Source organism: Bidens hawaiensis, unplaced genomic scaffold, assembly GCF_021521415.1.
Source record: "Bidens hawaiensis isolate Kalapana, Puna unplaced genomic scaffold, B.hawaiensis_p1.1 tig00018597_1, whole genome shotgun sequence".
NCBI classification, from domain to species: domain Eukaryota; kingdom Viridiplantae; phylum Streptophyta; class Magnoliopsida; order Asterales; family Asteraceae; genus Bidens; species Bidens hawaiensis.
In genome coordinates this window covers 260139-274727 of record NW_027492817.1, presented here as the reverse complement: position 1 = coordinate 274727, position 14589 = coordinate 260139, and the positions used below count along the sequence as shown (strand labels likewise).

Below are 14589 nucleotides of genomic sequence, written 5' to 3'. Positions count from 1 at the left end.
AATATCACGATGCTATTCTGCAAACTCTTCGTGACAAATGCAAGTGCTCGAGGAAATTCCCCAATCTTCGGTGGTCCTTGGATCCGCAACCTTTATGAGGCCTATGGTGTGGATACAGAAGGAACTCGAAGCCCAGACCCGATAGCTCTCAACCTTGATTACTATGAAAGCATGCATATGGTTCAGCAAATTAACCCGAATGTGGAGGTTTTGTGATAAGTACAACCAGGTTTGGGATCCGGAAGACCCGACATAGATGATGAAACAAGATGTGCCCGAGAGAAGGATATCATCACCCAGACAGAGCCGCCGCCGAACTTACCGTCAGAGAGGAGGCCCATCTTCATCAGGGGCTGGCCCCAGCTCGTCACACGACATCCGATACTCTTTGGAGGGTATATATGGACTCATCAATCAATTCTCAACTTACACTACCGCCTCATTTAACAGGATCACAGAACAGATGGCTGCTTCCGACTCACAGCGAGCGGCCGAGAATGAAGAAACGAGGTGAGAGATTGAACGATTGGGCTATCGCATGGACAAGCAGTGGGGACCATTTGACCAGGACACAGGTAACTAATGACACTGGTAGGTCGGGCACGGGCATGAGGTTGGTAGTATCTTATGACATTATTATTATGTGTGTTTTAAACAATTTACTTTCTGTCGTACTTGTTTATTTGTTTATTTGCTGGTTTGGACATTTTTATGGCCGTGGGTGCCAATGACATTATGGTAGGTACTAATTTAGCCCAATAGAGCAAGGGATGGATGGTTCCATACTCAATTTTCAGCAGTTTATGCTTGGTTGTTTGTGGTTGTTTGCATTTTTCTATTATACAGGTACAAAAACAGGAAAACGGACGATAAACAGGGGACGCTCTGTCGAAATTTCGTTAACCCGTAGGGAAGTAACTCTCCATTTTAACCCATAACACTCAATTAGAATTTTTATCTTTTCATGAATCTTTTCACATTGAGGACAATTGAGGACAATCTTTTCACATTGAGGACAATGTGACCAATTGTTTGTTCAATTAATTAAAAAAATTCTCTAAGTTAACAAAAAGTTTTTGCAGCAAATAAAGATTATTTTAAAACCATCTTAAATCACTAATAAGAAATGTTCTCTAAGTACATGGTTATATTACAATTACCTTTTAATAAGAAATGTTTCACCATCTTAAATCACTAATTCAAAGTTGGTGGTTGTCAATTCTATTGGCAATCGTTCATGATCGATTCATGTTCTTGAAAGATAGAAATACTTTGATACATTAACGAAACATGGATCTTTATATTGTACTTAGAAATGATGAGATATAAGTTATGATGTATTTTTCTAAGTCTTGGTAATCTGAAAATAGCTTTGCTTAGAATATCATTTTAGCTAAAGAAATCATATGTTAACGGAATGTGTAATTATAACCTACATAAATTAACCAAGGGGAGGTTGTGTGACTAAACTACAACCACCCGAAGTTGTTAGAATTGGTATTTGAGAAATCGGAGTCAATTCTAATCTTTCTACTTTACGAAACTACTTGCCAACTTAAATTGACATCATTGAGGTGGCGTGACATTTGGAAATGGTGGACTCTAAAATGCGCATGTTACCTCCTTAGTGCCAAAGATGCTCACTTAAGGTTTAATGAGCTATCTATCATATATTGTTACGGCAAGTTTATCACATGTCTAAATATTAATTATCAATGCTAAAATGGAGTAGATTCTTTATCTTAGATGGTAACCTTCGCATAATTGAACAACTCGTTCAGAAACTCTTGTCTTGGTCACCTATATATTATAAATAAGTATTTATATTTTATAAAAGTTCAAAAATTAACCTCAAATGATTAAAACCTCCGATTAAAGTAAAGCAACGATTTATTATTAGAAACCTTTGTGTCCACGGATCGATACTTGGTTCTTACCAATACTATTCTACATATACGATAGGTACACTTGCCTATTTTGTGTGTGTTTAGTCTTTGTAGAAATCACTTTTATAAATTTAAAACACGATCTTGTGCAAAAGAAAATCATCCCATCCTTTTATATTTTAGCCACGCACGCAGCACACATCAACATACCAACGGCTGATGGATGAAGCCTTCAAAGAACAAATCAGACATAATTTGGAAGTCTACATGGACTATTTGGTGATAAAAAGCGGGGAAGAGGACCAAATGTTGCGGGATATTGAAGAAACATTTAACACCTTGAGAAGGATTAACATGAATCTTAATCCCATCAAATGTTCATTTGGAATGGAGGAATGAAAATTTTTGGGAGTAACTGTTAAGAGTGCGGGTTTCAAGGCTAACTCAGAAAGTCCATGCAGTCGCCCGCGTGCCTTCACCTTCTTCCCTCAAAAAGGTACAAACATTGAATGGTAGGCTGGTAGCCCTGAACAGATTTCTGGCCAATCATGCGGCTAAGTCTTTTCCTTTCGTGTCAACATTGAGAACCTGTTTAAACAAAACACATTTCAAGTGGACCGCGGAGGCTGAATAGGTATTTCTGGAAGTTAAAAAATGTTTAATGGAATTACCCACTTTGACTGCACCACAGGCAAGGAAACAATTGACTTTGAACCTGTTTGCATCTGACATAGCCATTGGGGTAGTTCTATTGACAGATAGGAAAAAACTCCAGACACCGATTTATTACGTAAGTTGGACATTGACCGACGCGGAGACCAATTATTCAATGCTTGAGAAATTGGTATTGGCTTTGGTTTACGCGGCTAGGCGTCTCCGCAGATACTTCCAAGGACACCCAATCAACGTGTTGACAGGGTATAAACTGAAAAGTTTGTTAAGCAAGCCGGAACTGTCTGGGAGGTTAGCAAAATGGGCCATCGAGCGAGGAGAGCATTCAATCGAATATAAACCGAGACCCGCAATCAAAGGACACTCCCTGAACACGATCAGGTATAGTCACCGTTTACCAATGGGGCTTCAAGTGATGAAGGATTAGGTGCGGGTCTCAGGTTGGTCAATCCTGAGGGCCACGAGTTTACTTATGCCATCAAGTTGGACTTTAAAAGTACCAATAACGAGATAGAATATGAAACTTTCTTGGCAGTCTTGCGGATAGCCAAGAAACTTGGGGTAAAACATTTAAAGGCACGTGCAGATTCAACGTTAATAGCGGGGAAGATCAATGGATTGTATGAAGCAAACAATGAAGTGATGGCTTCGTATTTATCACAAGCAAAAGAGTTCATCCTCCAGTTTTCATCTTGTAAAGTCATCCACATCAAAAGAAGCAAAAACAAATCTGCGGATTCCTTAAGTAAATTGGCTTCAACCAATTTTGAGCATTTTGCGAAGGACATCCGCATTGGGGTCCTTGATCATCGTTCAGTCATGCAGCTCCAAGTAATGATCGTACAAACGGGAGTTGAGTCTTGGATGACACCAATCCTTGCATATCTGTCATCCGGGGCGCTCCTAGAAGAAAAATCAGTATCCCAAAAGATCTGGCATAAGGCTTTGAATTATCAAGTACAATGTCACACCACAACCAAAGGCGGCGGAACATGCCGCGGTGCAACATCTTACCCAAGAAAGCTAGACACTATTAAAGTGACAATATTTAAACAATTCATTCACTTCATTTAACCATCAAAAGTAACACAACATCTTTCAAACAAAATAACACCAAATGCAATATTTTAAATTGTTCCTTCTAACCTAAACGATCTCAAAATATAATAGCGTCCTCAAACTCCAATCAACCAATAATCAAACCTGTAACAATGAATAATATATAAATTGTCAACACGTATGTTGGTGAGAAATTTCATAGTTTTGAGTATATATAATATGAGGCAAAATCCACAACTCGTGTATGAAACTATACATAAAAGCAACAATTGCGGTATATAAATCATAAATAAATGAGGATCCTTTCCATAGGTAACAACCGACATACTCGGATAATGAGGCCCTATTCTATTAGCACAAGGCTAAAGTAGTTAGGGGTGCGTATGATCATACTTATTGAGGCTCAACAACAACATCAAAATAAACACTCGTGCACGTAAAGCATATGAAACATATAACACACATTAGAGCAAGTATTCTAAGTATCATACACCATAAAGTTTGTGGTTTTAGGATCGAGTATTATAAATCATTCTTGTTTTGAATAGGTATGCATGCTACCCCCAAAGTATGGAAAGGAAAACGGGGGATGAAATGCACTCACATGAAATAAGTAACTTGAAGGATTGGTTTGCGAACAAATAGAAAGGTAAGTTCAATGAGGAAGACCTAGATTAAAAAGGGTCTTGAGTTAGTAGATGGTTTTAAAATCTTTAAAGTAAAATAACATGACAAGTAAGATATATAATTAAAGTTTGGGAGTTAAAGTGTAAATACATAAGAAATTAAAGTAATGGTTTTTGAAAAGTAAGTTTCCTTGAAATCGGGTCTCGGTGTTCTATTCATTAGTTTTACTTAACCTTTGTTAAGTAAATATTTGGGTATAATTATGTATTTCAAAACCCTTTGTTAAAAAGATACTAAGACGAAATTTTACGAGTGTTCGGATTTGTCGGTTCGAGTCTTGATAATCGGTCAAGCCCGAAGCCGAGATTCCAAAGTGATAAATGTTATGAGATAACTCAATGAAATCAAAAGAAACTTAACCAAATGTGTAGTTCTATTAAGAAGAACCTCGTCGTCCATTAAGCGGTTGTTTGGCTTTATCGGTCCAAACTTGTTATAAGATCAAGTTGGATCCGACATACCAAGTATTTTGAATAAACAATTAAAATTAGTTTATAATATAGTTTTAAAGAAAATATGAGATTCGGTGGCCCAAAACACAACTAGTGTGTCTTAAGCGAGTGAACTCGGTTTAGTTGGGTCATGGTTCAGTCCTTGACTCGGAATAAGACCGTGGATGGTTACCACATACCCAATACCATAGAACTCATAAAAATAAACTTAGAAATGATAATACTCAAGATACAACATGTTAATAGTAAAGTATTTAAACAAAAGTTTGGTTTTGGTTCGGTCCTTGACTCGGAATGAAACCGAGGACGGTTGCCACATACCCAAATACCATTGAACTATAAAAATGATTTGGAAACTAAAATAACTAGGAACTAAACAATAATATTAAGCTTAAACATAATTTAAAGTGTTAACAAGGACTATAATAGTCCTCCCTGAAGCCTTGCCTACCATTACACCTAAACCGACCATGGCCGGAGAAGGGAAAGCCAAAGAAACAAAGGAAGTATGTTTTAAACAAGCTATAATAACAAGCTTTAATTAACAAGAATTAGTTAGAAACAAAAATTAGCATTAGTTTGACCTTGAGAAGTCAAACTATCAAGAGTTTGAAAGATGAATACTTAGATCTAGATTGGGAGAGTTTTGAGGAGAAAGAGCAAACCAAAATGGGTGCATTGGACTTGATTTTATTGTGGAAAAAGCAAAGGTTACCCATAAGAGTTATGCATGCATTTGATTGGTTTAAATGGTCAAACAAGGTTCAAAATAAACAAAAAATGATTTAGGTCCCTGAAGTTCGTTTTAAGTCGTTTTTAGCCATAAAAGGGTGTTTTAAGGTATCTAAAAGGGTGATTTCTTGATCCAACAATTGTGTAACATAAATAAACATAAAACCCAAATATTTTATTAATAAAGAAGGATCCGAAAGTTGAAAACGGGTCGGGCTTTCCATACAAATACAAATACGATATAAACTGAAAATGACGAATGTCACATACAAGATGGAGTACTTTATCGCCGATCATTCATGGGCCCACTTCTTAGATGCGTGGATGCTGAAGATGCTAATTACCTGATTAGAGAAATTTATGAAGGAATTTTTGGTTTACATGCGGGTCCAAGAATGGTAGTCGCCAAGTTGATGAACGCGGGTTACTACTTGCCGGGAATGCATATGGACGCAATCAAAAAGATAAGAAATTGTGACTCGTGCCAATGCCATGCTCCCAATACCTTGAGGGAATGAGTTGGTGTCAGTAACATCCGCATGGCCGTTCTAGAAATGGGCAGTTGACATCATGGGGCCGTTCCCAAAAGCCCCATGACGCGTCAAGTTTTTAATTGCGGGGATTGATTATTTTACAAAATGGGTAGAAGCTAAGCCAGTCGCTTCCATCCCTGCCGCAAGTATAAAGAAGTTTTTATAGGAATTCATTATATGTCTTCCGCATACATTAGTTAGTGATATTGGGACTCAGTTTGTGGATGGTGGGTTTCAAGCGTGGCTAAAAGAGCTTTAGTATAGCCAAGTGTTCACATCAGTGGCCCATCTGCAGGCTAATGGTCAAGTGGAGAGATCCATTCGAACCATCAAAGACGGAATTAAAACAAGGTTTGGAATTAAACGAACAAGATGGGTTGATGAATTACCTCCCGTTCTTTGGGCCTTTCGAACCCAAAAGAAGATGAGTAATTCAGAAACACCATTCAGTTTAACGTATGGCACTGAAGCCATGATACCAGTGGAGATTGGGGTTCCATCCGCAAGGTCATTATCCGTTATTGACAATGAGGAAGAATTACGCTTGAACCTTAATCTTCTTGAGGAAAGGCGGGCGTTGGCACTCATTCGTGAGCACAATTACAAACAATAGTTGCAAAAATACTACGATTCAAGAGTTCAAGTATGCAAATTCTACGCGGGATATTTTGTCTTCCGCACTAATGAGGTATCGGGACAAGAACCCTCGGTAAATTAGCTCCAACTTGGGAAGGGCCGTATCGAGTTAAAGAAGTGTTATCAAAGGGCGCCTACAAGTTGGATAAATTGGATGGAATTGAAGTCCCAAGAACTTGGAATGTTACACAATTAAAAAAGTGCTACATAAGTTTCAAGATATTTTTATTTTTTGGCATGCGTGCCACCAGTAGTTAACAACAAATGTGCGTAGTACTTTATGTTGAATATTATTTTGTAAATTGGCATGCGTGCCATTTTTATCCAAGTAATCGTTTAGCTGCAATATGCCTTATGTACATATTGTCTTTATTCCTAGCCTGCGTGCCAGAAATGACCCATGTGTCATTAAATTTTTATTCCTGGCTTGCGTGCCAGAAGTGACCCTCATGTCATTAAACTTTTATTCCTGGCCTGAGTACTAGAAGTGACCCGCGTGCCATTAAACTTTTATTCCTTGCCTGCGTGCCATATGTGACCCGCGTGTCATTAAACTTTTATTTCTGGCCTGAGTGCCAGAAGTGACCCACGTGTCATTATATTTTTATTCTTGGCCAGCGTGTCAAAAGTGACCCGCTTGTCATTAAACATTTATTCCTAGCCTGAGTGCTAGAAGTGACCCGCATGCCATTAAAATTTTATTCCTGGCCAGCGTGCCAGACGTGACCCGCATGTCATTAAACCTTTATTCCTAGCCCGAGTGCCAGACATGACCCACTTGCATTAAATTTTTTTCCTAGCCAGCGTGCCAGAAGTGATCCGCGTGTCATTAAACTTTTATTCCTGTACTGAGTGTCAGAAGTGACCCGCGTGTAATTGAATTATTATTCCTGGCCTGCGTGCCAGAAGTGACCCGCGTGCCATTGAAATTTTATTCCTGGCCTAAGTGCCAGAAGTGACCCGCGCGTCATAAATCTTAAGACCACAATATCGGTTGAGTAATCCTTTATTAACACCTATGAAGATCCTAAGTAACACTTATATTATTCATAGCAACAAAACAAAATGTTAAGGAAAAAATTTCTTTATATATATATATATATATATATATATAAATATATGTATCTATGATTAAAAGAGTATTACTAAAGTTGATAGTACAAAAGACTCCTAAAACAAGTTCCAACATACAAAAGATTACTCTATTTGATCTTGAGTTTGAACTTGCGGAGTGTCTATCTTAAAAGAAGTTGGAGGAATTGAAGGCGTGTCTTTTGAGGGCCCGCTTAGATATTCTTTCAAGCGTCGAAAGCCATCCGCGGCCGCCTCAAATTCAGGAAGCATAGTTTGAAGAGGAAATGACAGTTCCCATACTCCTTCATTCACCTGCTATATTCATTGCCTACGCGACCGTGCAGCGGGTGTTCTTCAAGGGGACGTTAGGTCTTCATCTACTCAATACCTTCCTCAGAACCAACCTTACGGCCAAATTGAGAAGAAGCGTTGAGTAATGTAGTAAGGAAATCAACCAACTCTGGTCCATCCTTGATGTGGTCAATCACCTATTAGATGATTCAAATAATTACTTAGACACACGGAAGATACAAGAAATAAATTAAGGAAAGAAAGAAAACATACTTGCGCAAGGCCCACAGACATCAACCATCGCTTGTCCTCCTCAGCTTGCTTCTCTTTCTTCTCCAACTCATCGTAAGCTTTCATAAGCTTAATGTTGTCAGCCGTTAACTCCTCCATCCGCTTTTCCATCTCCCCCGCACGCTCCTTCCGCAACTTGGCCTCTTCCTCATAAGATTGAATCAAATTACCCTGGTTGGTAATCTGGCTCTCCAAAGCAGCAATAGCCTCCAAGGATTTGACCAGGACCTCCTCTTTGCATTTGGTCTCCTTGCGGGCAGCAGCAGGACGGTATTCTGTTTTTTGCACGCCTCTTCCCATGAGCGCGCGACGGTTGTTTGTAGGTCCTTCTCAGCACGGAGAGCAATTTCTGCATCCTTCAACTTCCACTGGGCAGCGTTGGCCTTCAAGTGCTGCTCTTCAGCAGCCTTCTTGGCGTCCTCTGTCTGCCGAGACATTTCGCCCCACCTATCTCCCATGGAGAGCCATTCCCTGAAAATTTCTTGTCTGTTGTCTATAGTGTTGGCCAAGACAAGGTAAACTGCGAGCAAGGTCATGGCGGGAGCAACCACGCTAGAAGGCACGTTCTGCTGGCGGAATTCCATGACTGAGAAACTCAGCACATACTTCTGAATCAGTAAAGCGTGATCCTTGTGCCAAGGTCCAACGCGCTATGTGAAAGTGGTCATCCTCCCCGGGATTCGCCACTCCGTAATAATCAGCATCAGAGTAGTGGTGGAACTAGTGCGATCCTGGGGATTGTTGAGAATGGGATGGGCCTCCACCACCAGATTGGCGTGCCGATGACGAGAATGAAAAGTGCGGAGGAGACTGTAGCGGAGAAGGTGGAGAGTGGTGCAGAGCTTTTTGTGTCTTCGAACCCTCAACGTCTTGAATTAGTTCCTTTCCTTTCAAACCAGACGCGTCATCGGGTATAACGATTGTTGGAGGAGGAGATGGTGGCTTCTGTAGATACACCTTGGTCCGGTGTATCAGTTGTTCCTGTGGATAACAGAACAATGTTAAGAATCCAAAAGCAAAAAAAAAAGAAGAGAAAATGTCATATGGCATCAATAACTTACGGGTTGGAGACCGCAAGGCAATCTCTTTAACTCCAACCTCGAGGCGGATATTTTGCTTTATTTTCCGCTCAAGGTCTGCTAGGACACACATAATAGCTGGCGTTTCATGTGTGTCATCAAAATGTTGCTCCTCGCAAGGTTATGATTCATCACTTGAGAACAGATGTCGCACCCCGACTTAGGGCCTAGAAGTGTGACCACGAGTTGGTACCTGTTTTGTAAATATATCAGAGTTTATGGGTTAATTTTAGTGGGAGACTTTTAGGTTGAACATACTATTAATTTACAATGAAAATTTACTTGGGAAATAAATACCCAAGTATTAGTTTACAAAATATATGTTTCATGTTACAAGGATTTTATATCAAAGACGGAGCCATCTTGTAACGCGTTTCTATCTTCATAAGACTCCAATCCTTGCTATAGCTACTAATGCTTAATTACCTGCAATGGGTTGGAAAATACGTCAGCTATATGCTTGTGAACACGTATGACACTATAAAACATTTGAATAGCAGTTACAATACAAATATAGTTATCTTGACAATCTCAGAGGAAGTATTTCTACTTCCGGTATATGTACCACTTCCCAACACATACAAATGTGTTCTCCAAGCCACGTAGCCCATAATGGAGAACTAGTCATGACCGTTAGCCCACGATCACGTAGCCTTTGACTGGTTAGGCTGAACAGTTATTTTTGGATCCAGACACATGTGTAATTGGTCTGAGTTGATTTTATTTTCTACTTTGTATTATAACGTTTTAGAGATCACATAATCTCATTTAAACATTGACTGACTCCTTAAGACAAACACCTGTTCATCTTATCGAGTATAAATATATTTTGACTGATTATAAAGGTTAACGTATTCACCTGTACCATCGGTGCGTTTGAAACCTTTGATTGAATGATTGATTGAGAATGATATTTAAACTATACATAAATACGTTTGTATAAATATTTTGAATGGTGTTTCTGTATTAAGCTATGATTGTTAAGCTTAACCTTGAAATTGTTTATCTTTGATTGTGAATGAAAACACTTAGTTTTATGTGACGTTTGATATAGCATGCTTTGGCTTAATAGGTTATAACAAGTTGGTAAGGTTCTCCAGGTAAGTAAACGGGTCCCTCGGTTGATTGGGATTTGTAAGAATTACTTTTCCTTAGGAAAGAAACTCATTACTAGTGATATCCCCCTTACAGTTTACTACATGCCCGTCAAAATATATCTTTTGTTAACATTGATTCATCAGGAAGTAACGTTTATAAAAACTCGTTTGTGAATGTTTATTAAAATAATTTCAAGGTTAAAGGTCATAGCCTCGATTGATCTTCTAAGTTATAATTCAAATAACTTAAACATAACTCCTACCTTAGTATGGATACTTAGAATGATAATAAGAAAAAGGCAGGATCTTGCTCTACTCACTTATGCGATTGCTTCTCGATTATGACTTTAAAACTTGCACGAACTTCAAGAAAATGGCAGGTCAGCTCGTTACGGCAATAGGGCACGCCTTTCTATGCTAAGTGTATGAGTGTGGAGATGTTATGGGATGAGAATGGCTCTAAACCTGTCACCCCCTTTTATAGGCGACATACACGATGGGTTTTCTCACACTCGTCGCGTATCAAGACGCCGCAATTTGACACCGCCATACTAGCTCGTGACACGTGGCATGTCATATCATGCCACGTGTTGACACGTGGTTGGACACGTGTCCAACCACGTGTCCCCGGTGTTTATCCTTGTCATCGCGCTACGCGATAGTCCTTTGGAATGAGCTATCGTGTATCGCTACGCCACCCAAGGCTTGATTTTTGTGCAAGTCCATTGCGCTACGCGATGGGCTTAAGGATTGTCCCATCGCGTATCGCGATGGATAAAATTTTCAGAATTTTCATGTCTGGTCTCTATACTTTATAAGTTAGTTATTTTTGACAAATTCTTATAGGGTTATAGACGTGGTGTTACATCCTCCCCACCTTTTGAATGATCTCGTCGTCGAGATTTATTGGAATAGACAGGGATACTTCTTCTTCATTTTCGACTCGAGCTCCCAGATATACTCGGTCCTCGTCTTGAATCCCACTTGACTTTCACGAGCTTGAGTCATTTGTGCTTAAGAAACTTGATCATGCTATCTTCTATTTAAATTGGTTGTTCTATAAACTTAAACTTCTCATTGATTTTAACATCTTTTAACGGCATAGCAAGGGTTTCATCAGCTAAACACTTGTGTAGGTTAGATATGTGAAACACGTCGTGAATGCCTTTCATTTCATCAGGTAACTCTGGCAGGTAAGCAACTGGTCCAACAAAACTTGGACTCAGTTTTCCTTTCTTCCCAAATCTTACTTCACCTTTCCAAGGTGATACTATCAATAATACTCTATCTCCTTCTTTAAATTCCAATGGCTTGCATCGAATATCCGCATAGCTCTTTTGTCTATCTTTTGCCGCTTTCAATCGCTCCCGGATTTGTATAACTTGATCAGTGGTCCTTTGAACAATTTTGGTCCCTGACAACTGATTATCACCTGTTTCTTACCAACATACATGTGTCCTACACTTACGCCCATACAACGTTTCAAACGGTGCTATTTGGATACACGTATGATAACTGTTGTTGTACAAGAATTCCATTAGAGCAAGATAGGTATCCCAACTTCCTCATAGATCGATAACACATGCACGAAGCATGTCTACTAAGGTTTGAATTGCCCGTTCACTTTGGCTATCAGTTTGGGGATGATATGCAGTACTTAAGTTTAATCGAGTCCCCATGGCTTTTTGAAAACTTGACCAAAAATTTGAAGTGAAACGACTATCTCTATCGGAAATGATAGATAGCGGCACATCATGCAAAGATACTATGTTTTCAACATATAAGTGTGCTAACTTATCAATGCTAAATGTTTCTTGAATCGGAATGAAATGAGCAGACTTGGTAAGTCTATCTACAATAACCCAGATTGCATCATTTTGGTGAGAATTTTTGGATAACTTCATGATGAAATCCATAGTTATCATATCCCATTTCCATATCAGGATTTCCGGTTGTTGTAACAATCCTAATGGATTTTGGTGTTTGGCTTTTATCTTAGAACAGGTTAAACATTTGGCTACACATAAAATAATATCCTTTTTCATACCAATCCACCAGTAATCATTCTTTAGATTGTGATACATCTTGTCGCTTCCCGGATGCATCACAATTTTGACTTGTGTGCTTCTTCTAGAATTTTATCTCTTACATTTCCGACCATTGGTACCCAAATCCCTGTACCTAGTCTAAGGATTTCGTCACTTCCTTTAATCAATTGGTCAATGGTACCGTTCTCCTTCTCGGCTTTAATGTTTCTTTCCTCCAGTGCTAACTTTTGAGCTTCTTTAATCGGACTAGCTAAATAAACTTTCAGTTCCAATCTAAAGGATCGGACTCTCTTTGGCTTTTCATGTTCTTTTCTACTTAAGGCGTCAGCCACAACGTTGTCTTTCTTCATGATATATGATCTCACAGTCGTAGTCGTTGATCGTTTCCAATGCCTTTGTCTCATGTTCAGCCCTTTTTGATAAAATATATGTTTTAAACTTTTATGATCAGTGTATACCGTAAACTTTACACCATACAAGTAATGTCGCCATAACTTCAACACGAAAATTATAGCGCCTAATTGAAGGTCGTGCGTGGTGTAATTCTTTTCGTGAACCTTTAACTGTCTTGAAGCATAAGCAATTACTTTCTTTCCTTGCATCAAAACACATCCCATTCCCATGTGCGAAGCATCACAGTAAATGGTAAAGTATTCCAATCCTTCTGGAAAAGCCAGGATAGGTGTATTGGTTAAATTTTGTTTGAGTGTTTCGAATGCTTCTTCTTGCTTCGGTCCCCATTCAAACTTAATTGTCTTTCTTATGAGTGAAGTTAATGGAATAGCTATTCGGGAGAAGTTTTGAATAAATCTTCGGTAGTAACCAGCCAATCCTAGAAAGCTTCAGACCTGGGTCGGTGTCTTGGGTTTCTCCCTTTTGGTAATGGCTTATATTTTTGCTGGGTCTACTTGAATACCCTTTTCGTTTATAACATGACCAAGAAATTGAACTTCGGATTACCAAAATTCACATTTAGAGAACTTGACGTACAACTTCTCGTTTCTTAGGATTTCAAGTATGATTTTGAGATGAACTTGATGATCGTCTTTGGATTTTGAGTAAACAAGAATGTCATCAATGAAGAAGATAACAAATTTGTCTAAGTATGGTTTGCAAATCCGATTCATCATGTCCATGAAAGCTGCTGGAGCATTAGTGAGTCCGAAAGGCATAACGTGAACTCATAATGTCAGTATCAGGTTCTAAATGCTGTTTTTGGGATATCTTCCTCTTGTACTTTCAACTAATGGTAACCCTATCTAAGATCAATTTTAGAAAAACAACTCGCTCCTTGGAGCTGATCAAACAGATCATAGATTCTCGGTAGTGGGTATTTATTGTTAATTGTTACCTTATTTAGCTCTCTATAATCTATACACATCCTCATCAATCCGTCCTTCTTCTTTACAAACAAAATTGGAGCTCCTCATGGTGACAAACTTGGCCGTATGAATTCTTGTTCTAATAGCTCATCTAACTGTTTCTTTAATTCTTTCATTTCCGTAGGTGCTAGACGATAAGGAGACTTTGCTATCGATGAAGTTACTGGTATAAGGTCGATTCTAAACTCTACTTTCCTATCCGGCGGGGCTCCTGGTAACTCGTCAAGAAACACATCTTGGAATTCGGATACGATTGGCTCTTCCCATCTTCTTCGGTTCAGGTTATTTAGTCACATAGGCCATGACTGCAAGGCATCCTTTACCTATGCAACTACTTGCTTTTATCTTAGAAATGATTCCCACCTTTCCCGCTTCTTTGTCCCCGGTTATACGAATGGTTTTATTGTTAGACGTTCGGATATCAATAGCTCTATCGTTACATAAGATACGGGCTTGATTAGATGATAACCAATCCATACCTAAAACTACATCAAAACCTGCTAACGTCATAGGTAACAATCGTACAGGTATGATGTGATCGTCTAATGAAATTGTTGCATTATTTAAAGCTTCAGTTATTCTACTCACATTCCTATCAGCAGTTTCTACTTCATAATGTTTATCTAGTTTAACTAAGGGTTCATTTAATAGACTACAGAATTTATAATCT

The 14589-nt window shown here is 38.8% G+C and overlaps 1 protein-coding gene across 1 annotated transcript; it reads left to right on the top strand.

Moving 5' to 3' along the window:
- Positions 1-269: 269 nt before the first annotated feature.
- Positions 270-6634, top strand: LOC143556503 (uncharacterized). The gene is made up of 4 exons (XM_077045803.1): positions 270-575; positions 2578-2939; positions 2999-3515; positions 6317-6634. Exons 1-4 carry the CDS (start codon positions 270-272, stop codon positions 6632-6634), a joined length of 1503 nt encoding a protein of 500 aa, XP_076901918.1.
- The last annotated feature ends 7955 nt before the right edge of the window (positions 6635-14589 follow it).